The 23,870-nt window shown below is 39.6% G+C and overlaps 1 protein-coding gene across 1 annotated transcript in view; it reads left to right on the top strand.

The window, feature by feature from the left end:
• The first annotated feature begins 2,321 nt into the window (after positions 1 to 2,321).
• The window catches only part of trip4 (thyroid hormone receptor interactor 4), a 134,237-nt gene continuing 112,688 nt past the window's right edge, over positions 2,322 to 23,870 (top strand). Inside the window, exons 1-11 of the mRNA XM_061702860.1 lie at positions 2,322 to 2,486; positions 3,496 to 3,677; positions 3,752 to 3,882; positions 3,987 to 4,205; positions 4,302 to 4,380; positions 5,035 to 5,140; positions 5,230 to 5,445; positions 5,540 to 5,666; positions 6,424 to 6,617; positions 6,692 to 6,816; positions 7,716 to 7,807. Coding sequence (XP_061558844.1) covers positions 2,407 to 2,486; positions 3,496 to 3,677; positions 3,752 to 3,882; positions 3,987 to 4,205; positions 4,302 to 4,380; positions 5,035 to 5,140; positions 5,230 to 5,445; positions 5,540 to 5,666; positions 6,424 to 6,617; positions 6,692 to 6,816; positions 7,716 to 7,807 — 1,551 coding nt within the window. The 5' untranslated portion in view covers positions 2,322 to 2,406. The remainder of the gene's footprint in view (positions 2,487 to 3,495; positions 3,678 to 3,751; positions 3,883 to 3,986; positions 4,206 to 4,301; positions 4,381 to 5,034; positions 5,141 to 5,229; positions 5,446 to 5,539; positions 5,667 to 6,423; positions 6,618 to 6,691; positions 6,817 to 7,715; positions 7,808 to 23,870) is intronic.

Below are 23,870 nucleotides of genomic sequence, written 5' to 3'. Positions count from 1 at the left end.
CCCCAATTCCAATGAAGTTGGGACGTTGTGTTAAACAAATAAAAACAGAATACAATGATTTGCAAATCATGTTCAACCTATATTTAATTGAATACACCACAAACACAATATATTTAATGTTCAAACTGATAAACTTGATTGTTTTTAGCAAATAATTATGAACTTCGAATTTTATGGCTGCAACACGTTCCAAAAAAGCTGGGACAGGGTCATGTTTACTACTGTGTTACATCACCTTTTCTTTTTTTATGTGTGCCCTGCGATTGGCTGGCGACCAGTTCAGGGTGTACCCCGCTTCCTGCCTGATGATAGGTGGGATGGGCTCCAGCACTCCCGCGAGCCTTGTGTGGATAAGCAACTCAGAAAATGGATGGATGGATGGATCAAGCAGAACAATGACTTTGACACCAATATTTTTTTTTCTTTAGTGAAAATCTCAAACATCTGAACATAAAACAACTCTGAAAAAGTACTTTTGACAGAAAAATCATTTATTTACAAGTATAACTGTACAGAATTTACATTAGACAAAAATGCATGAACAAATGGGGCTCCCACAACGGCACTTTTTTCCTCCAAATTCACTTCCTCTACAGTTTGCTCAAGAGTCCAGATTTGTATTACCTTGCGCATAAAATCTAGCAAGGTTTATTATATTCATTGGTGGCAGTGATTGGGATCGTGTGTGGTTGCCATTCTCCTTGAAACCAGTCCCTACTTCTGCTCGAAGCACAACCTGTGCAGTTTAGAAATAGAACTATAAAAATACATTGTTGAAATTGCTCTCGCGGGACGTGGAGAAAAGAAAAAGCTTTCAATGACCTTTTTTTGTCTGCACTGCGTACTGGAATGGCAGTCGAACGTCTGCTGGATGCATAACCTGTACCTTTTAAAAAATACGATTACGAGAGAATGATGAGAGCTTTTTTTTTTTGCTGCTTGCTGAGTTCTGACTGACTTTTTGAACTTTTAAGTAGTGATGACGAGCTTAGTTCAACTAGCGATTGTTGAAATAGTGATGCTACAGAGAAATGTAGTTAAACTAGTACTGTCGTTAGTATCCACCACTTCTCTGTTTGGTTGTAAGCAAGTTTAGCTGGGGCGCACTGCGCGAGACCTCTCACGCCTGTTTTACGAGATGAAAACCATAAAGCCTCAGGCAACCGATTCCTAGCCTCGCAATATCCGGTCCGAAGCCCTACAACTGATGTATCTCAGGATTCCTAGTGGATTTTGTATCGATAACAGAGACTGCTACCGATTCAGTCGTATCACTCGCTTTCACGAACGGATATCCGGTCGCATAAGTTTATTGTTCCCAACCCTAATTTTTACCTGCTGCTATTTTGCTAGATTATGATTTTAAGTTACAATTTTATGCTTTTAGACAAATGCAAATTCCAAAACCTTAAAATTTACTTTATTCAAACAATTTAACCCAATTTGTTTCACCCACAAAAATCATAATGTTCAAACAGCCCTATCCACAATACATGCAAGTGTTCACAGCAACAACAAAAGTCCAAGTTGTAAGAGTCCCAAAAGAAATAAACAAATAAACATAGATTATGTTTACCTATAGTCCTTTAGTAGAGTTGAGCCCTCTCTGCTCTCCCTAAAAGTGTTCATGCTGTTAGTTGCAGAGATTATGCGTGCCACGTTTGACTCAGTGCCTCTAATAGGTAAGCGGGGGGAGATTTTAGAAGCTGTCTGTAAACCAAAAGTTTGAAGAAGACAAATCAATTTCTTGTTGAAACAAAACTTTACATTGCTTTCACCTCTTCACCTCTCCTTGAGTACCTCTCTCTCACCTCTCCACTCATGCCAGAGTAGCATCTGCTCCATTTTATATATATATATATATATATATATATATATATATATATATATATATATACACACACACACACACACTTTATTGGTATGGCTAATTAATTCATTGTAGTTCATGTAATTTTGAGAAACACGCTATATATTATTTGTAATCAATCATGTCTAGTCCAGGTGCTATTGTAGATTGGAAACACACTCTTTAAAATGGTAGGGAAACTGACAAATGGCACTGTGCTGCGATGCTGCCATCTACTGAATGTAACAAATAAATTGTAGTTCGGGCTCCCTCGAATTTGAGACTGTGAAAACATTATGCTCACTCAAACCTCTTGGTCAAAAGTCTTTTCGGCTTTATGTGGAACTATCATCCAGTCGTGCTTTTTTATGCATTTATTTATTTTATTTTTAAATTTTATTTATTTTATTATTTATTTATTTTAAATCAGGAAGGCATTCCGTGCTGCACCGTACATACTGTGTGCCCGTCTGATATTCAACCGGTTGGAAACATATCCACGCTATCATTGAAACGTTATTAGGAAGCGTTTCTTTAAGCTTAGTTGGTTAGCTGAAATGGCAGACGATTTGTTGCAGTGGTGTTTGGGCCAGTTACAGCACAAGTTTGGTCTGGAGGCATCTGAAGACATCGTCAAGTAAGAAAGCGTTGGGATGTCTTGCTGCTGTCAAAAGCGAAAACTGACGTACAGTTTACAGCAAGCTAGTTTGACAATCGAATGTGATTAAATACAACCTATATAATGGTTTGACTATTGTTATTTCGACAAAACATGTATTTATTGCTTCGTTTTCTGTCAACGCTACTGTTGTGAAAGCTTGTCATTACATTTGTTAGCAAGCAGGCTTAATTTACGAGCTAACGAAACTTCCATGCAACGATACGAATGCAGTACACTGAACGTACCTTTTCCCCCTCTTGTTGGTTGAATTGTTTACATCACATTGTGCAGTTTGTTGTTTATGTATTTATTTGTGCTTGCTTTTTTTTCTTCTTTGTTTTACTCTGCTGTCTGCAACTGGGTCGGCATTGCAAAAGAGAATCTGTTCTCAATTACCATACCTGGCTAAATAAAGGTTAAATGATATTAATTTTTTGGTAATTATTTATTCATATATCATACCATTAATTTATTCATGCATTTAATTATTTATTCTTTAGATGTAAATATTTATTTAGGATATCACAAACGAATTTGAATTGATCATTGTATTTTTCGTCCTTTTATTTTATTGTATTTGTTACAGCTCTTGTAATATCTAAATTGCTGGTTTACATAAAGTTTAAAAAGTAAGTGAAAAATAAGTGTTCGTTGACAGGAAAAATATACTTATTTTTATGCTAGTTAGCCAATTGTGTATTCTTCCCTGAAACTGCGGATCATAATACATACACTACTGAATGTTCTCTTATGGACAATATATTTATAAACTACTGGTTATGGAATGTCCGTTATTGAATGAATGTTTAAAATTGTGTATGAATGAGTGCAATTTTATGCAATAGAATGTTGCCAAACAAACCATTGTTGATTAAGGAAATATGATTTCAATGCATTTAACGCAAGAATCCTTGACAAAGGGAGGGACACAAAGTGGAAGTATAATTGTTACTGTGAATTTAATTTATGCCATCCTGTTGTTTAGATACATTATATCCATCGAAAAAGCGGAAGAGATTGAGGAGTACGTGGGTGACCTTCTCCAGGGCACAGATGGGAGGAAAGGTCAGTTTATTGAAGAGTTCCTCTGCAGGTGGAAGAAGACTCAAAGACAGGCCGGAGATGCGGCTGGTCTTTTCATCCTCAAAGAGTCAGTGACTGCAACAGGTGGGTGGACATTTTTTAAGATGAGTGAAGCATCTCTAGAATATTCAATTCACAACATTACTTTCCTTAATTAGACTCCCAAGATATAACCAAAGATTCCCAGAGGAAGTCTAAACGTAAAGGTCGGAACAAACAAGAGTTGTTGACTGTGAGTCAAACGGACCTTGAGCCAGAGGCAGTCAAAACCCCCATTGATCTGATGAGGGTCAGTAAACTGTACATAGGCTTGTATAATATTTATCATGATCAGGATACAATGCATTTGTGGATTAATATGGTATTATTAGTTTTTATTTCCTATACCCACAGGTTCAAGAAAGTGGTAGTACTTCTTCAACAAAGAAGAAAAGTAAGTTCACAAACCTTTATGCTAAAGAGGGCCAGGACAAGCTGACGGTTATACTACCTGGTCGACACAGCTGTGACTGCCTTGCTCAGAAGCATAGACTCATCAACAACTGCATCAGCTGTGGTCGCATTGTATGCGAGCAAGAGGGATCTGGACCTTGTCTCTTCTGTGGTAAACTGGTACAAGAATTCTTTTGTAATTTATTTTTATTTTTTTAACTATTATTATAATCTAAAGCTAACATTTACGTTTGGACACATTTCTTTGCCATTCAGGTGTGCACCAAAGAAGAACAGGAGATTCTGCTAAGAGACTCAAACAAAAGCCAGAAACTCAGAAAGAAGCTGATGGGAGGTGAGAAGTGCTTTTAGTGCTATTGTAAAGCTCAAGCTATTATTGCTATTGTAAAGCTCAACCTACATTATAAACAGCAACTCTTTTCAGCTTTAACCCTAACTGTTTAAACTAAGAAGTGGTTTATTTGTGGATTTTCCCAATCATATGAGCACCATGTTCTCGACTGTTCTTAGCTTCTTTTCAACTCACACAAATTGCGCTTACTGTTAATGAATTTTTCCATTAGCTCCATGTTGAAGTGTTAGCTGTTCACATTCTGAAATCAACTCTGCACACGTGACCGATATTCAGATTCTCTCTGCTCAAACGTACGCCCTCATTATGCCAAAAACTTGACGTGATGCCTGCAATGCAGCCTTCAAGTTGCAAGCGCTTGACCTGGCCATTGATAAAAAACAAGTGAGCCGTTGCACAGGAGTTTAAGTAAATGAATCAATGGTACAATGTTGGGGGAAGCAGCATGGAGAACGTTCTTGCTGCAAGAAAACTATCCTAAAATTCTCATTTTATTTTTGTAATGCACATTTAGTTGTGGCAGTAACAGTATTTTCTCTCTTGTGATTTTCTGTTTCCATTTCTGTATCGCTTATATCCTGTTGCGCTACATGTTGTGTATTTTATGGAATTCAGAAATACATTTATTTGCGACAGATGGTGGTGAAAGAGATTACCTGGGACATCAAGAAGCCAAGATGAAGGCTGGCTTGCAGAAGGCTGTCCAGCACAAAGACAAATTGCTGGAATATGACCGAACTAGGTAACATAATCAACAGTTCTGTTGTAGGTTTCAATCAAGTCAGAATCACAAAGACTTGATGTAACCCTGTACTGCTATTTTATCTGCAGTGTCAAGAGAACTCAGGTACTTGATGATGAGTCTGATTACTTTGCCACTGAATCTAACAAGTGGTTGTCAACTGCTGAGCGTGACAAGCTAAGGAAAAAGGAAGAGGAGCTGCGAGAACTTCGTTATGCATCTCGCAAAGATCGGAAAATCACATTGGACTTTGCTGGTAGGCAAGTCCTTGATGAGGGAAACAACCTGAACGAGTACTACAACAAGTGAGCAAGATGCGGTGGCACCATTTCAGTCATGGTTCTCATGCTCTAAAGGTAAAATGACAATGCCTCACTGTTACATATTTTAACCATGTAGATTAGAAGAGACCCTCCAGGCAATGAACATTGACTCTGCGGCAAAGTCCCCATTGTATAAAAGACAAGGTGGACAACAGAACCTCAGAGAGCTGATCAACCCTAACATAAAGCAGAGTGCACCAGAAGTAGGTGACTTTTTACACACATACCTTACCTCTATGTTTACCTCCTCTTTACTTACCTGACTTAAAGTAAAGGCTTCTTTATAATCCCGCGCTTGTGCAGCCAACAGCACCCGGATTGCATCACGTGCCCGACGCATTGGGCCGCGCACACGGCAAAAATTGTTGCTGCCCGTAGAATGTCGCAGAGACCATCTCTCGTGATTGGTCCGTTTGAGGCACATGCTGTGATGACGTACTCAGCGTTCCCCTTGGTTCTACATACCACAGATGCCGCCGCCGTCTTGATCGATTTTGCAGCATAATTAAACGTATCATCTGGTCATCTAGGTCCATTTGTTCTAGCAGACACTGTTCCACGGTCGCCATTGTTGTTGATTTGTTCCTTGTTCCGGAAAGGAAAGTAAAAACGGCTACTGGAAATGGCCATTTTTTGGCCATTTCCAGTAGCCACATGGGTTGTTCTCAAGTATAAAGGCGAACTGCGTGCGGGATAGCCGCAGTGACATTAAAACGATATATGATTTTCAGTATTCACTCTTACAAATGACACATCGTTAGTATTCCTTTCGTCAGTTGGACAGCGTCTGTGAAGTTAAGACAATGCGTGTTAAGCAAGTACAAATGTATAATTGGATAAAGTCTGAAAAGTTAGCACAGATGACAATGTTGAATGGCAGTTTCTCCAGATGGGCTTGTTTGAAACTTATTTTCTACAAGTTGTGCACTTAGTGTTTATTTGTCCTGTTTATATTTATAGTGGGTAGATGTTGGCAACAGTGAAAACAACAAAAGGAACATGGAGAAAGGACAGAGTGTGGCACAAGCTAGTAAGGGAGGAAAGCGGGCCAAGTTGCGTCTCCAAGACAAAGAGCTGCAGGAGATGTCTGACGGTGGCTGGTGTCTCAGCATGCACCAGCCATGGGCATCACTACTGGTCAAAGGCATCAAGAGGTATGAAGTCTACAAATTTTGTAGCGATCGCTCTCTAGTGTTCAAATTGCTCATGTGGAACTGTTTGTGTATAGAGTTGAGGGCCGAACTTGGTACACATCCCACCGCGGGCGTCTTTGGATTGCTGCCGCAGCCAAGAAGCCCTCCCCTCGGGAGATTGCTGAGGTGGAGGCCATGTACTCTTCCATCTACAAAAAAGGTACAACTTAAAATAGGAAATGTTTATACATTGGAAGTGGTTTGGTGTTAAAATCTTACCTGTGTTATGGATAATTCATATGCAAACGAATGTGTTTGCATAGGTGTGCACAGAAAGATTGTGTTATTTGGCATAAAGTTAGGTCCTGAAGGATTTTAATGATTCTGCCCTTCAACACTACCACTATTTTTTTGCATTAAGGAATTACAGCCAAGTATAATCATTTACAGGGTTTCAAGTATTTGACTAATCAATCATCGAATTGGGGTGATTGGCCAGATGCTGTCCATTGGCTTGTTACTTTAAGCAAATTAAGTACATAAAACGTCTAGAGAGGTTATTAGGTGGGCTGCCATTTGGCAGCTATTTGAACTATGAATATGATGTCTAAGGATATCTCTAGGCAAGTGACAGAGGTGATCATTCAGATGGGGAAAAAAAGACTAAGGTGTTATATAATCACCCGTTTAGTCCATTTGTAGAAAGAAGAAAAGCAATGGTCACCTTCAAAACATTAACAGCCTTCGAAGATCCCTGAAGACAACTAAAATGGACGATTACAAACTTCTGAAAAAAAAGAATACTCTGGAGAAGGTAGTATTATCATTCTTTAAATCTACAATCAAGAGACATGAATAAATAGAGGTTTTACAACAAGCTACAAACCACTGGTAACATTCAAGAAGTGTAAAACCAAAATTACATCCGAAGAAGCCTCCTATGGGAATAAAATTTATGTTGTTGCAAGGTGTCAAGTCAAGAGAACATTATAAACTTCCAAGCTACAGTATTGGCGATATGACCTTTATTTGATGTTTATTTATATCCGCTGTGACATTTTCTTGCAAAGCATTGTTGGATGTTCTGTAATGTTAGTGCTGTATTTCTTGTTTGCGTAGAGCCCAGATTTCCTTCTGACTATCCCACTGGTTGCCTGTTGGGCTGTGTCAACGTCACTGATTGCCTTTCTCAGGAACAGTTCAGAGAGCAGGTGAGTGAAATATACTTTTTTACATGCTTGTTTTTCTTTAAGAATTCACATTACAGAGACAATGGTAAACTGTAAACAAATGAGTTTTTGTGACATCTCCATTTAGTTTACTCAGCTCAGATAGACATAGTTACAATGAAATAGACAGGGGTGTACAGAAAATGTTATATGGGCACCCAAATCGATTGTTCAAATCGCTTTTGCATTTTCTTTTTGGGGGGCACAGCGCAGTGGTATATGTGGCTCGAGTATAGTGTTGTTTTTCACGAACAACTTGTTCAAATGATCCAATCTTTTGAGCAAACGTACTGAAAAGAATCACTTAATGAACTGATTTGTTCCTTTCTCAGTTGAGTTGAGCTCAGCTGCGAACCTGTGGTGCGCAAGAAAGTTCCCCGCAAACGGCACCACTCACGGAAACTGACCTCCGTGTCTGCGTGCGGACAGGGGCCGATAAGGCGTCACCGCGGCGGGATTCGTGAGGCATGCAGGCATCTCTGTCGTGCTGTGCAGCAGCATGTCTTTGTCTTTACATGAAACCGGACCGTGGTGCAAAAAAGATTGGGAACCGCTGCCCGAGAGAAGTGCGCCAAATCAGCTGATATTGCGATCCCAGTCAGCTTGAATGTGGCATCCTGTGTGAGACCCCTTGATGGCGCCCCACACACGCATGCACACATGCTATCATCTTCCTTCTCCTCATGATTGCTAATGGCAATGTCGGCAGGCACAACCACCAACATGAAAATTTCTTCACAGTTTATAAAATAAGCATCTAATTATATACGTACATATACAGAATTCAAGGTATAAAATGTCTAAAGAAAATTTCAAAAATGTCTAAATGAATGTGTATTGCTACAGGAACGTACAGTATGTACAAGGTTGCTTACCAGCTGTGAACTGGATTAGACTGACACTAATACACTAAAAGGCAAAGCATATTCAAAAAGACCTACAAGCAAAATAAAGTTATTAGGTCATTAAACAAACTAAAAAGTTTTATTCCTCTATTTGTACAGGAAATAACTAAGTAATGAATATGACGTAACAGTATGTTTACATAAAGACATAAGTTCATCCAATGGGTCATGGGGAAAAAAAGAAAGAGCACCGCGCAACAACCTGTGATGCTAATTTGAGATCCAGACCAAAATTGTTACTTTATTTGGTGAGCAATTTCATTGCAACTAGTTAACATTTTTGAAAACCTCACATCCTTCAATCTTGGGGGAAGTTAATTGCTTTAGGTTGTAAAGTAACCTTGGCGTAATAATCTTGGAAGTAGTGATTCTTACTTCGTTTAAGGGATGCAATGACATTTTGTTGCCAGCAGAGGTCATGCGGTACCGCTTCACTCATATTTCCCTGATAGCATACAGGACTTGCCACCAGAGGCAGTACACACCATATAATTAAATGTGAAATTGAAATTAAAGCCCTGAACATACCAGTTAACAAAATGGTGGTGCATCTGCAACTCATTGCCAAAAGTGAGTTGTGTGCTAAGGAGTGACAAAGGGAAAAAAAGGCTCATCTTGTGAGTCATCTGAGTCCTGCGAGTAGGAATACAGTGACCAACTGATTAGACGCATTCAGTATGTTGTGGTGCGCTCCCTGCTTTCTATATGATTTCCTCAATGGGCACTTAAATGAACTCAATTCGGAGACAAAGTGTATCAGTACGCCTGAAAATATGAACCCATTCTACCATTAGGTCGTCTTGTGCCTACAAGGTCAATAGCTGTTTTGTGGCTGCAATACCACTGATCCGAGCTCAACAGGCCCCCTTATAGGTTAATCGGACACTAGTACTTCTCTGTTTGATAAGGTGTCATATTTTTTGGGATGTCACATCAAACACATATGGTAGAGGGAATGTATAACACCCATTATACTGAACAACATGTCCTACACTGACATTGTCATCATACTTAGACTGTTGTGAGAATAAAAGTCATCACATTCCTCTCACATATTACTTTCATATCTCTACCTAGGTATGTTTTAAGAAGTGTAGAGACATAAAACCCTTCAGTGCTCCTAGATGATTTGCATTCTGACTACTGGTATCTGTTTGTTTCAGGGCTTTCCCCTTTTGTACTCTGGCCTCATTCTCTCCTCCACCACTCATTCCACCCAGGGCTGTAAAATCATGTTTGCAGGCTGTGTGACTGCCCTTTCATCCTGTGAAAGAGTGTGTGTGTGTGTGTGTGTGTGTGTGTGTGTGTGTGTGTCCACTTGCACACAGGAGCCATAAATAACACCCCCACCCCAGACAAGGCCCCACTGAAAAAAGAATGAGGCAGATGTAAAAACGAAACAGAGGAACAACAGTACCAAAAGTGTAACGATGGTTCTGAACAGTTCGCCTGTTTCCCTGTTTGCCATTTTGAAGAGGGTGGGCCAGAGACTGTTAGCTGGTTAACATAGCACTTAGTCTATTCACATTTATGCAAGTTGACATGTGAGTGTAATGCATATTATCAGTGCTCCTTGACTTGTTGGAAAGGGTGAGGTGTAGGATTTACAGGTCATTTCTGCCAGCTGTAGGTGGTTAAAGGGGGGTCACGAAGGACTAACAGCCTAAAGTTGTTTTCCAATGGTATATGAGACATTTAGGAGATGGAAGCGTGTGAAGCAACACAAAATCCCAAAATACTTAAAATGCTGTAAATACTTCAATGATGTTGATCTATTCCAACCACATTCGGCCTCCAGTTTGAACGCTGTTGGACAAAGAAGAACCAAAGGGCATACATTCTGACAGAAAAAAATACCCTAGGCAAACTCGGCTCCCACTTCGACCAATTTTTTTCCCTTATTAGAAACTGACTGATGTATTGATCCATTCTCCCACTAATCTCGCTGCCCGCCCAGCTCCCCTGCCCCACTTACAACTGGTAATTGGCTAGCCATTATGATCTGTGCGCAGTCTCACAACCCTATTTCCCACTGCTCTCTCAGCAATAAGATATATGTATATCCGAGATGTCAACAGTAAACCAAATGGGAAAGGGGGACAGGGTGTGTTTGGTTAAAAGATAGAAGGTATTTTACAGAGTGAAAATGGGAAAGTGAGATACATGGACTAGGTATGTACCTCAGCCAAGCTTAGCTGGTGTACAAACAAAAAGAACATGAATAAGCAATATTGTATTTAAAATTGTGAGAGAAATACTGCCAGAATATTGTTAAAGTGTGTACACACAGGTTTAGGTTTATTCTTTGTCATCAAAATTGATTCACAGCACAAGCAAAGGCACAGCACACCCCATACAGACCCTAAATAGCACTTTCTACTGAGTCTTGGGGTGAACAAATTGATTGGCTCAATCCACACTCCTAATAAGGATCTTTTTTCTTACCGGGTTCCAAGGACCATGTCACCAGTTGGCGAGTTCTATGTCAAAGAGGTCTAATATCTTGAACAAGCATGCCAAGACCAAATCCAGTGACTGTTAAATTCAGCATTGATTATATTGAATGTCTAACAGGGCAAAAGGCCAACGTGGTCTTTGTATGTGAGAGCACAACGTACAATATCCATCCATCCATTTTCTGAACTGGTTGCCAGCCAATCGCAGGGCACATACAAACAAACAACCATTCACACTCACAATCACGCCTACAGACAATTTTAGAGTGTCCAATTAATGCATGTTTTTGGGATGTGGGAGGAAAGCGGAGTGCCCGGAGAAAACCCCCGCAGGCACGGGGAGAACATGCAAACTCCACACAGGCGGGGCCGGGGATTGAACCCGGGTCCTCAGAACTGTGAAGCTTTAGAGCGTCCACCGTGCCGCCACAACGTACAATATATCACTATCAAATAGCACAACCAATTCCCTCAAGTTGAAATGTTGACATTTTGATCGAAACGTTAAGAGTCAGTGGTTTTATTGTTCAGTAACAATACAGGTGCCAACTACTTTATGGATAACTATTTTATTAACCTCAGGTGCTTGGAGGGCTGTGGAGTAGCAACTTTTTCATATCAGATAGGCACATATCTGGAGTACCTGTTGTTTGCCAACTGGTGAGGACTAATGCATCACATTTCTCCTTTATCACCATGCCAAGGTTCATACACAGTCCAGCGTAACATACATTTAGTTTAAGGCATAAAGTACAAGTAATTTAGCATTTCAACACAAGAAATGTTGACATGACACTGTAAAAAGATATAATATGGTGAACTTTAAGGAAACGTGATTAAATGTCTAATAGTACTAAAATAAAAACTATAATAGTGACAAAGTCAACAATCAATCAACCTAAAAGTAAAATAAAATAATACTTGTATATTGTGGCGTGCCTTCTTTTTTGGGCAGTAGTTCAGAACTATATCTTACTGCCTCCTTATTTTGAAATTTCAAAGCTAATGCCATAAAACATTTGCATGCTGTAAATTCTCCCTGATAGGAAATGTATTGTATATAACAGCACCCCCCCCGCCCTCAATTTAAAACAGTCCCCAGTTGTCTTGATAAAATTTCTGTGGCATAGTTTTGTCAAAAAAAAAAAAACTAAAACAAAAAAACTAAAGAATCAAAAGTTATACCTTACAAACCCTATTTCTTTTCTTACTGAAATTAGTAGGGATGCATAATGTTTTTTGATACCGATACTGATAACTACTTCTCCAATCCGATAACCGATATAATTTTTTTAATGGTTTATATCAGAGGTCTTAAACGATTTTCAGGCCAAACTCATGGGATTGCTGGAGCGGGGACTTCCTACTTATGGATATTGTATATAATTGTGTTTTATATCAAACAGGTAGTATAATAGAATATTCATATAAATTATAATTACATTTGAAATTGTATTGCACAAATATATCATTTTTTAAAATCATATATCATATGTGTACAACATACGTAATGTAATATAATCAGAATCATCTTTATTTGCCAAGTATGTCCAAAAACACACAAGGAATTTGTCTCCGGTAGTTGGAGCCGCTCTAGTACGACAACAGACAGTCAATTGACAGAGAACACTTTGGAGACAGAAAGACATTGACAAAAAAAAACTGTCACTGTGCAGTAAAGGGTTGCTAGTTATCTGGTAATGCCGGTACATTTTCTTTTTTTTTTCTTTTTTTTTTGACAATTGGGCAAAAAGATTCAGTGTCCTCTAGCACTTGAAGCAGTTTGAATGACTAATATTGCAATAGTCCGGTGCAATGACCATTGTGCAAAGGGCGCCGAGACTTCAAGGAGGTTTAAAGTGACGAGTAGTGCGATAATCTGGGACAATGTTGGTTGTGCAAATGTTGCAGATACTCCTCAATCAGTGTGCAAATGGAGCAGATGCTACTCTGGCAGGAGTGGCTAGTATATATAATAGTGCAGCAGGGCGAGACAACTAGTGATAATAAAAATATAAAGATTTACAAAAATACAATGGGTTAGAGATAAGACGCGATGTATAAAAATTCTTTATTATTCAGCAGTCAATACTCTAATTGATAACTCGGTGAACTTATTTACTACACAGGTTCAAATTTAAACAATATAAGATTAGGCGATCAATCATATTAATGTGTATTTAAAGACATTTAAATTTGAGGGGGGAGAGAGATTTTGTGCTGCTGAGCGAAGGAGGGCTGTCTTGTTTTGATATTAATTTCCATGGTAGATGATCTAATTTACTGTCCATTCAGCGATCTTATAGCTTGGTTATTAGTCCGCCCCGACAACCATTTTTCCGCGTCTGATTAAGCCTCTGTCGGCTTACACTGCTACTACACGAGTCCGCTGCTTTGTAAGCCGCTGGGTCTTGCCGAGAGCTGTGCTCCAAAGAATGGTCGCGAGGGTCAGCGTTATGAACAGAAGTCCCTGATGATCGTAATTTCAGCAAGTGCTGGCGATCATTCACAAATTTACTGCAGACATATACTATTTTTGGACAGTGGACCGCCCCAATAACCGCACTTCCTTGTCTGATATAGCTGCCTCCGCTTGTTTCTCTGTCGGTTTTCTCTGCTCCGCAGGCAGCTGGGTCTTACCGAGCGCTGCAGACCAAATTGTCACGAGTGTCGTAGTTATGAACTCAAAGTCACTGGATGATTCCAATTTCAGCAAGTGCTGGCAATCATATGTTAAATTTCTTTGGCTATTGACTATTTTTGGTGTTTTATGCAAATAATTTTGGTCAAAATGACCATGACTGGCAGAAGCCAATGCTGACTTGCCTCTTGTTATTGGTCCAGTTTTTTTCAGTATTGGACCGATCCATGAGACGTCATTATTTTTCCCAGTATCGGCCAGATACATTAGTTATCGGTCCGATATTTATCGTGGATACCTAGAAATTATAGAGCCAATTGTTTGTGTAGAAGCAAAATAATCAGTTTTTCCATGTCATGTTCCCTTTAAATACAAATTCCAATGAATTTGGGACGTTGTATAAAACGTAAATAAAAACAGAATACAATGATTTGCACGTCCTTTTCAGCATATATTCAATTGAATACACAACAAGACAATATATTTGTTTTATTTGCAAATATTCACATATTTTAAATTTGATGCCTGCAAAATATTCCAAAAAAGCTGGGACGTGAGCATGTTTGCCACTGTGTTACATCACCTTTCCTTTTAACAACACTCAATAAATATTTGGGAACTGAGGCCAATAATTGTTGAAGTTTTTGAGGTGGAATTTTGTCAAATACTTGCTTGATGGACAACTTCAGTTGGTCAACAGTCCGGGATCTCTGTTGTTGTATTTCGCGCTTTATAATGTGCCACACATTTTTAATGGGAGACAGGTCTAAGTTCTCATATTCTTTTACGATGAAGCCACACTGTTGTAACCTGTGCAGAATGTGGCTTGGAATTGTCTTGCTGCAGTAAGCAGGGATGTACCTGAAAAAGACCTTGCTTGGATGGCAGTTTATTTTGGTCCAAATCCTGTGTGTACCTTTTAGCATTAATGGTGCCTTTACAGATGTGCAAGTTACCCATGCCATGGGCAGTAACACACCCCCATATCATCACAGATGCTGGCTATTGAACCTTGATCTGATAATAATCCGATGGTCCTTTTCCTCTTTGGCCTGGAGGACACACCATCCATGATTTTCAAAAATAATTTCAAAATGTGGACTCGTCAGACCACAGCACACTTTTCCACTTTGCATCAGTCCATCACAGATGAGCCTGGGCCCAGAGAAGCCGGCGGCGTTTCTAGGTGTTGATGATAAATGGCTTTTGCTTTGCCTGGTCGACTTTTAACTTGCATTTGCAGATGTAGCAATGAACTGTATTAAGTGATGATGGTTTTCTGAAGTGTTCCTGAGCCCCTGTGGTAATATCCCTTACAACAGGGGTGTCAAACCTATTTTTGCCACATTGTTGGTATGGTTTCCCTCAGAGGGTTGGTATGACGTGAAACCATATAAATGTTTCATCGCTTGATCAGTGTATTTTCAATACACAACTAGGGGTGCCCCGATCCGATCTTTGAGACGGGAGTCAGTCCAATGTCAGCAAAGAAAAACGAGTATCGGAACAGATCGAACTGGATCTAAAATCTCAGCTTTTACCACTCTTACAAGCAGTTCATTCCACTCCAGCACTTCTATGCAGCAGCGCACGGACTGCATGCAAAGCCCACGTGATCACAACAGGTTGCTAAGGTGCTAACATAGTAGCAACGAGTAAGAGTGTATGTCGCTTGCTTAAAGTTGTTGATTGACACTCCAGCTTAAGTTCACTGGAAAACTAAACACTTATAACAAAATAATTACACCTATTGAATGTTTAAATACATCATGTCTTCTTTCTTTTTTATTCACAGAAATCGCTATCTCAAAGCTAAACCAAAAACAAATGAAAAACACCATTGACGAGCTAATGAAAATTAGCATTGAACTCGTTGCACTTATCTCTCAAAGTAATGAATATTGGTACACACATATTGTATAGCCACATACAAACAGGCAATATAACAATACTCTCTGCCATTTATTCTTCAAACACTATGAAAAATTACTTATAATAACAATATTTGATCGTAAATTCTACTTTTTTTTGGTACTGAAAGTGTGTCTGTCATTGCACGTATCACACTGCCCCTCAGAGGCCAAGACATGCACAGGCAGGAACAACGATTGTCAATCAAACTAAACCCCAGTTGCATCAAAAAGTTCAACATGGTATTCCCGCACATGTGGAGAAAATCAAATGATATTCCCACCATATACTGTTCGTAAAACATAAATAAATGACTGAATTATACTTTAATTGATTTGCTTTCACCGGCCACGTAAAATGATGTGGCAAACGCATTAATAGGTGTTGTGTGTGTGTGTGTGTGTGGGGGGGGGGTCGTCCGATTTTGCCGATTGTCTGTTACATTGAAGCACTTTTTTTTTTTTTTTTGTGCCAAATTCACCCATATTACTGTAGAGTACAAAGATATTGCTTTGTAGGTTTTCTCTCGTGGCCTAAAACACCGAGTACAGTTCAAGATTATTGTAAATAAAAAAATTAAAAAAAGCTTGTAAATATTTGAAAGTTTCCCATTCGCTGCCTGCATTGCGACACAGCGCCAGTAAACAACAGTGGCCAATTCTGAAAGTAACAGACTTTGTCAACATCATTTTATGTGACAAATGGAAACTATTTTTTGGACGCATTGTTCAGTCCCGATGGTATGTTTTAAACGTAAATAAATCATTTGTAACTGTGGTATTTAAGCAAACTGCTACGGGACAAGCTAATGGGGATGTTGGCAGCAGCTGCTTCTTAAGACAGTCATTGATATTTTCACCAAAATACTTTGCCTACAACACCAAAAATAGTTAATATCCAAAGTAATTTCGCATATGATTGCCAGCACTGATTTTGAGTTCGACTGCGACAGTTGTCGCCGAGCTAGCTAAGATCACTCCCTTTAAACAACAAACAATGGCTAGGTGCACTTGAGCCATCTCATATTCTGGGTCACACTGAGAACAAGCACATTGTCAGATTTACTTCAAACTTCACAGAAAACAAGAATAATTATATTGAATCACATCCATATAGTTTTCTATTGTGTCTGAATACTATAAACGTGTTATTTTCAATGCTGAAAACACTTTCTGCAGTCAGATCTGCGCTGACACAACTTTAAGCTCTTTGGCAATGCGTCTTCATTCAGTCGACACCAAACAGAGCTTCCAAAATTAGCAGTAACACTTACTAGTACCTAAAATGCACGAGCGGTGCAGAAGTAGCCAGATGCTGCTCATGGAATTGCGTGCACCTGTTCAGCTGATGCCGTTTTGTGGGCCAGTGTCGCGTTGACATCAAATTGATCCCGGCCTTGTCCCTTTCGTCCGGCCCGGGAGCTTTACACACTGATGGTTTTCAGTGCCACCTTAGGGATCGAAGGTCACGGGCATTCAGTATTGATTTTTGGGCTTGCTGCTTATGTGTAGAGATTTCTCCAGATTCTCTGAATCTTTTTTTATGATATTATGGACCATAGATGATGAAATCCCAAAATTTCTTGCAATTGTACATTGAGAAACGTTGTTATTAAACTGTTGAACCATTTGCTCACGTAGTTGTACACAGAGTGTTGAACCTTGCCCCATCCTTGCTTGTGAACAACTGAGCCGTTCGGGGATGCTCCTTTTATTCCAATGAACCTATTCACCGGTGGAATGTTCCTGAAATCCAGGAAGAGCAGCCAGACGTAGGAGATCTTGCTCTCCAGGTTTCTGATGGCTGTGTGGACCACTGATGAGATGGCATCATCATCATCGTCCTGTATGCCTACTGGTGAGGGTCCACAGTGATTTTGAAGTTTTTTTTGTAGACTTTACACCGATCTTACCGGCCAATAATTAGCATTTTATGCTGATCGGCTTTAATGTCATAATTCACTGAGCCGATCCATTGATCGACTCCGCAAAGACATTTACTCCGCGTCGACATCATGTACAATATATTTGAATCCAAAAGCTAGTTTATTTTTAGCCATGTCGTGTGTCTTTTGACGTAGTACTATAAATATCTGACCGCCAATAAAGTTATTTAAAACAAAAAATGTCTGCGGTGTGGGACAGACAACACGTCTGAGACAGACAACACGTAATGCGTGGATCAGACTACAAGACAAATTTGGTCTTTCACAATTGCACTACTGTCATACTACTGCAATAAAATCTTGTATTCCGACACCACCGCATCCTGTTTTTTACGATCGCTGGACTTTATCTTGTCAACTCAAACACGACCAGATACACTCGTTACCACGGCCACGACGACAACAACAATCGATCGCGTCGTGTGTATTATAAGAACTAAATGCGGAAAAATGTGTGTTGGTGGTCACCGGTGTTCGGGAGAGGACTTTAATTCAAGGATTGCTTGAGGTATGTTCACGTACTTTTAATACAATACGCCTCGCAAGCAGGCAACAAAACGTTATGTAGCCTAGCAAGCTAGTGCTAGCACTAACTGTTTTACCTGTGTTCTGTCGAATCATGCTCTAAAGTTCCGATGTGTGTAATGTAATTACAATTAAGTAATTTAATTACAGTACGTTAGCACCCATTATTTCTGTCATGTTGTAATGTTGGTTTGACCTGACTGATTATAATACATGACCTGACTAGAGCAGTGATTTCTAACCTTTAAGGAGCCAAGGAACATATTTTACAATTGAAAAATCTCACAGCACACCAACAAACAAAAAATGTCACAAAAAGTGGATACATTAATTACTGTATTTACTTTCTGCCATCTAATAGAAGACCATTCATTTGTTCTGTCTGTCACTATGCCTACTGGCATAAATAGATGAACAAAGATACATTATTTACTGTAAATGTATTTTTTTTTAGCAATTAAGTATACACAGTAAATGAACAGGTCATTTAAATAGACACATTTCTCCATCTTGTGATCGGATCGGTGGTCAGTTATCGTTTTTTTTAAACTCGCTGATCGGCCCCAAAAATTATGATTGTGTAAAGCCTACTTTTTTTTATCGTGCCATGATCAGCTTCTCAAAGCAATTCATGACTATTGGATCGAGGGCGACTGGCTGATAGTCATTCAGACCTGTCACTGTGGAGTTCTCTGGCATTGGGATGATTGAGGCAGTCTTTAGGCAGGTTGGGACAGGTGCTAGTTGAAGCGAGGTATTAAAAATGTCTGTTAACACCGTTGCCCGCTGCTGGGCACAGTCTTACAGTACTCGCCCTGGGATGTTGTCAGGACCTGAAGCCTTTGCAGGGTTAATCATTTGTAGGGTCATCATCACATCTGCTGTGGTTAAGTTAAGGGGCGTGTCATCGTGTGGTGGTGTGAGTCTGGGGCTGGCGCTGGGGGTGACGTTGTTGGGTCCTCAAAGCGGGCAAAGAACTGGTTGAGGGTATCTAGCAGGGAAGAGTCTTCCGGGCATTGTGCATGTAATATTTGAGTGCTGTTGATCAGAATGCAATGCAACTATTATCGTACTGATAGCTGTTTTTAATGTTTTATCCTTCTGATCTATGTATTCGACTTTGCATTTATTAGCATGTAAGACAGAAATGCACTTTCAAAAGAAAATCTCTTATCTACTGTCTGCGCAATGGTCATAGATAATTTTACCCTTGAGACCATGTGAGTCCCGGGATGCATGTTATGGAAACAATGAGTACCAGCTCTGGCACAATGAGTCGTTGTAACTTATCAGATACAGTAATCCTTCGCTATGTCATGGTTCTTGCTTCACAGTCCTGCTATATTGCAGATTTCTATGCAATATATATATATATATGCTTTTATACTGTTCGTACAATATTTTTGTGTTATCTGTTGCTCTCAATATGTTATGTTTTGTTTCGGCCTGTTTCCCCCCACTGCCAAAAGCTTTCACGATAATCGATATTATCGTTGATGTTTTTTTATGCCACCGATATAATGATATTAGAGCATAATAAAGAATTGTACACCTCTTACAAAGTCTTCCCTGGTAATCAAACATATGAGCAGGGCTGCATTTCACAATAAGAGCAAGTGAATAAGAGAAAGTTACACGTCTTCAAATAAAGTGCTTAACTTCAGAAAAATAAAGTTTGAATTTCCACTTTTCTCTTTATTATTATTATTATTATTATTATTAATCAGTTTATTTGAAAGGGGACAATGCAATTTCATAAAACACATGGTTAAAAAAGCCAGAATTAGCCAGAAGGCTAGTTTTTATCTGTAGTCACTCGGCCATGATGTAAAAAAGCAGTAAAATACATCTACAAGACAATATAATACAGGATACATAATCAAAGACTTACTATACTATTAAGAGAGAATAAAACCACAAATCATTTGATCATAACAAAAAAAAAACATCATAACATACATATAGCCACATTTTCAGTTTTTTTGTGAAGGCCTTGTATTTTGTAAGCAGTTTAACCTCCTCAGGTACTGAGTTCCACTCACCAGCGCTCCTCACTGACCAGGCTGACTTACTGAAAGTGCTCCTGCGCAGAGGAATGAGACAGTCACCTCTGACAGCCTCGAGTGACACGCTCAGAGCTGTTTCTTTGGCTGATGAACTCAGCCAGAGGAGCTGGGGCCAAATCATGCAATACTTTATAAATCTAATTTAAATCTGCAAATATGTGAAGACTGTCCCAGTTTAAAAGACTGTATTTTTTTAAAATTGCACAGTGATGATAGTGCCTTGGTTTTTTATCCATCACTTTAATTACTTGTTTGTACAAAACTTCCAATGTTTTTTTCATTCTGACCAGCCTGGGACCAACTGGCTATGCAATAGTTACAGTGATGAAGAATCATTGAATGTAAGTAAATTTTTGCGGCTTCAGTTGACATTTCATTTCGAATTGCATGAAAATTTGCGAGGTTTAATTTGATATTTTTACACAATTTGTCAATATGGGCTTTAAAGGAAAGCTGTGAATCTATTATTAACCCTAGATATTTGTATTGGCTGACAATTTGCATTTTTTTCTCCATTAACAAGTATGTCGGGGTCAGGTGATACTCTATTTGTTTTCGTGAAATACATGCTTACAGTTTTAGAAACATTTAGCTGTAGACAGCACTCCCGCAACCAAGTTGTGACACAGGACATTGTATTAGGAAGTTTAACAGCAACAGTATCTTTGGAGCGACCATGAACAAAGAAAACCGTGTCGTCTGCATAAATTACGCACTCTGCTTCAGAACAAACAGTGGGCAAATCGTTGATATAAAGACTAAATAAAAGGGGGCCTAATATTGATCCCTGAGGATGCTTCAAGATGCCAAATCTTGGCACAACAGTGAAGTCTCAAACAATATTACATATTTTAACTCAACAAATCGTAATTGAACAGTTTGAGAGGTTATATTTGTTCAAAATCATAATTTTGTTTCATGATGGCTTTTTACATACTCTCAGTTCCATTCTATGTGCCATTTGTTCCAAATGATCTCTTCATTTGTCGGTCATTTTCTGATCTTCCTCCGGCTTTAACTCAATTTACACGGTCTCTCTCTCTCTCTCTCTCTCTCTCTCTCTCTCTCTCTCTCTCTCTCTCTCTCTCTCTCTCTCTCTCTCTCTCTCTCTCTCTCTCTCTCTCTCCCCCTCCCTCCCTGTCTCTGTCTGGTCTACGCACAGACAGTTATTTCAGTGATTACCGCCTGCAAAGCAGATTTGATTAGCTGAAAGGGTGGCGGAACTCACATGTGATTGGTCGGTACAGTTAATCACTACCATAAAGCCTGTAATATGGTGCGGTGGTTAAAATACAAGCAACCCCATATGTCTTGAATTGTAACCTTTCGTTTTTGGCTATGGTGTCGGTCCGCTTTGGACTGCTTCTGGGTCCGACTACGGTTCGCCAGTTACTGACCTCTGTTTTAAACAATTTTGCCACAATTGAGTGAGCCAGAGCGAGCTATTAAGCTCCTTAACACACTAGCTAGTTAGCTTGCGGGATAGCAAATGTAATAAATAACTTAACTTTCCCCAAAATGTCCTAGTGTGCATCTACAGAGCCAAAGCGGTTCCCCCAGCGGCTCACTGTGTTGTGAGCGGCACGCCGGGTGTTACCACAACAATAAAAATTTATAGAGTCTGGAAAAAAGTCTTGTGTCCATTGTATTTATGGGACGATAATCCGCACTACTCAGAATCAGAATCATCTTTATTTGCCAAGTATGTCCAAAAATACACAAGGAATTTGTCTCCGGTAGTTGGAGCTGCTCTAGTACGACAACAGACAGTCAATTGACAGAGAACACTTTGGAGACATAAAGACATTGACAAAAAAAACAGTCACTGAGCAGTAAAAGGTTGCTAGTTATCTGGTAATGCCGGTACATTTATTTGTTTTTTTTTTGACAATTGTGCAAAAAGATGCAGAGTCCCCATACACTTAGAGCAGTTCGAAAGACTAATATTGCAATAGTCCGGTGCAATGAACATTGTGCAAAGGGCGCCGAGACTTCAAGGAGTGTATGCGGTTTAAAGTGACGAGTAGTGCGATCATCTGGGACAATGTTGGTTGTGCAAATGTTCCAGATACTCCTCAATCAGTGTGCAAATGGAGCAGATTCTACTCTGGCATGAGTGCCCATTATATGCAAATAGTGCAGCGTGGCGAGACAACTACAGTGAGTGCACGAGTAATGTATAATTGGCCCCGCAGAAATGTGACAATGAACTCAAGTCAAAGAATTGCCAGCATGTTGTAATGGAATTGTAGGTTAGGTGTTTAAGAAGTTGATCGCAAGAGGGAAGAAGCTGTTGGAATGTCTGCTAGTTCTAGTTTGGATTGATCGGTAGCGCCTACCTGACGGAAGGAGCTGGAAGAGCTGGTGACCGGGGTCCGGAGGGTCCGAGAGGATTTTGCACGCTCTTGTCTTAGTTCTGGCAGCGTGCAAGTCCTCAAGGGTGGGTAGGGGGGGTACCGACAATCCTTTCAGCAGTTTTGATTGTCTGTTGCAGTCTGAGTTTGTCCTTTTTTGTAGCAGCACCAAACCAGACTGTGATGGAAGAACACAGGACTGATTCGATGACCGCTGTGTAGAACTGTCTCAGCAGCTCCGGTGGCAGGCCGTGCTTTCTCAGAAGCTGCAGGAAGTACATCCTCTGCTCTTCCTCTGTTTGGCTTACACCAGGACAGGGACTCATACTTTTAGTGAATAATGATTTGCTGAAGCACTTTAGCAACATACACACATACCTCGGTAAACAATACTGTGCATCTGTGGATGCAGATTCTCCTTGCTTTATGCGTCCTTGATTATTTTTGTGTCTCTCAGACGTGGGACACACATCAAAAGAGATCCCTGAATGGTTAATCAACAACCAATGATATTATTAAGTAGAAACATAAATTTAAGGATCTGCCCTCAGATTGGCTGGCGACCAGTTCAGGGTGTACCCCGCCTCTCGCCCAGAGTTAGCTGGGATAGGCTCCAGCACACCCACAACCCTCGTAAGGATATGCGATACGGGAAATGAATGAATGAATTAAATTTAAGACTGCTGGTTCACGTTTCATTGTAGAAATGTAATGAACTTTTGTTCAAGTGACCACTGTGACCCTTCTGTAGATCATTTCTTTAAATCATCATACATGTATATTTCATCACACTGTATGGACGCTTGTGCCTTATACAGGGTTCCTACGCAAGTATGGAAAACTATGAAATTTGATTTAATACATTTCCAGGTCTGGAAAAGTAAGGAAAATGGAAACTACTGTATTGTTACAACAGCTCTATTTTCTAAAACAAAAAAATCTGAATGTCTAAAAAAAGAAAAAAAGATCTATTTGTTTTGTTTTTTAAGGTGTTTGGAAGGGCAGCTACAATGTTTGTGTGAGAGCACACAGTATTATATCATGGTCTTGGTGAATACTTGATTCAGTTTGGTTCAGAAAATTCCATCAGTGAACATTATCAGCTAATAATGCACACCCTTCGAACGTCTTAAGTAGTTCTTGTCAAAACATCATTACATTGTTCCAAATTTATGCACAGCACCCTTGGCCATTACATTATATGAGCAAACGTAACAATCTGACACTGGCAGATTTTCTGAT

Source organism: Phycodurus eques, chromosome 2 (assembly GCF_024500275.1).
Source record: "Phycodurus eques isolate BA_2022a chromosome 2, UOR_Pequ_1.1, whole genome shotgun sequence".
NCBI classification, from domain to species: domain Eukaryota; kingdom Metazoa; phylum Chordata; class Actinopteri; order Syngnathiformes; family Syngnathidae; genus Phycodurus; species Phycodurus eques.
Note: the sequence above shows the minus strand (reverse complement) of the source record. Positions and strands in the feature narration are given on the sequence as shown.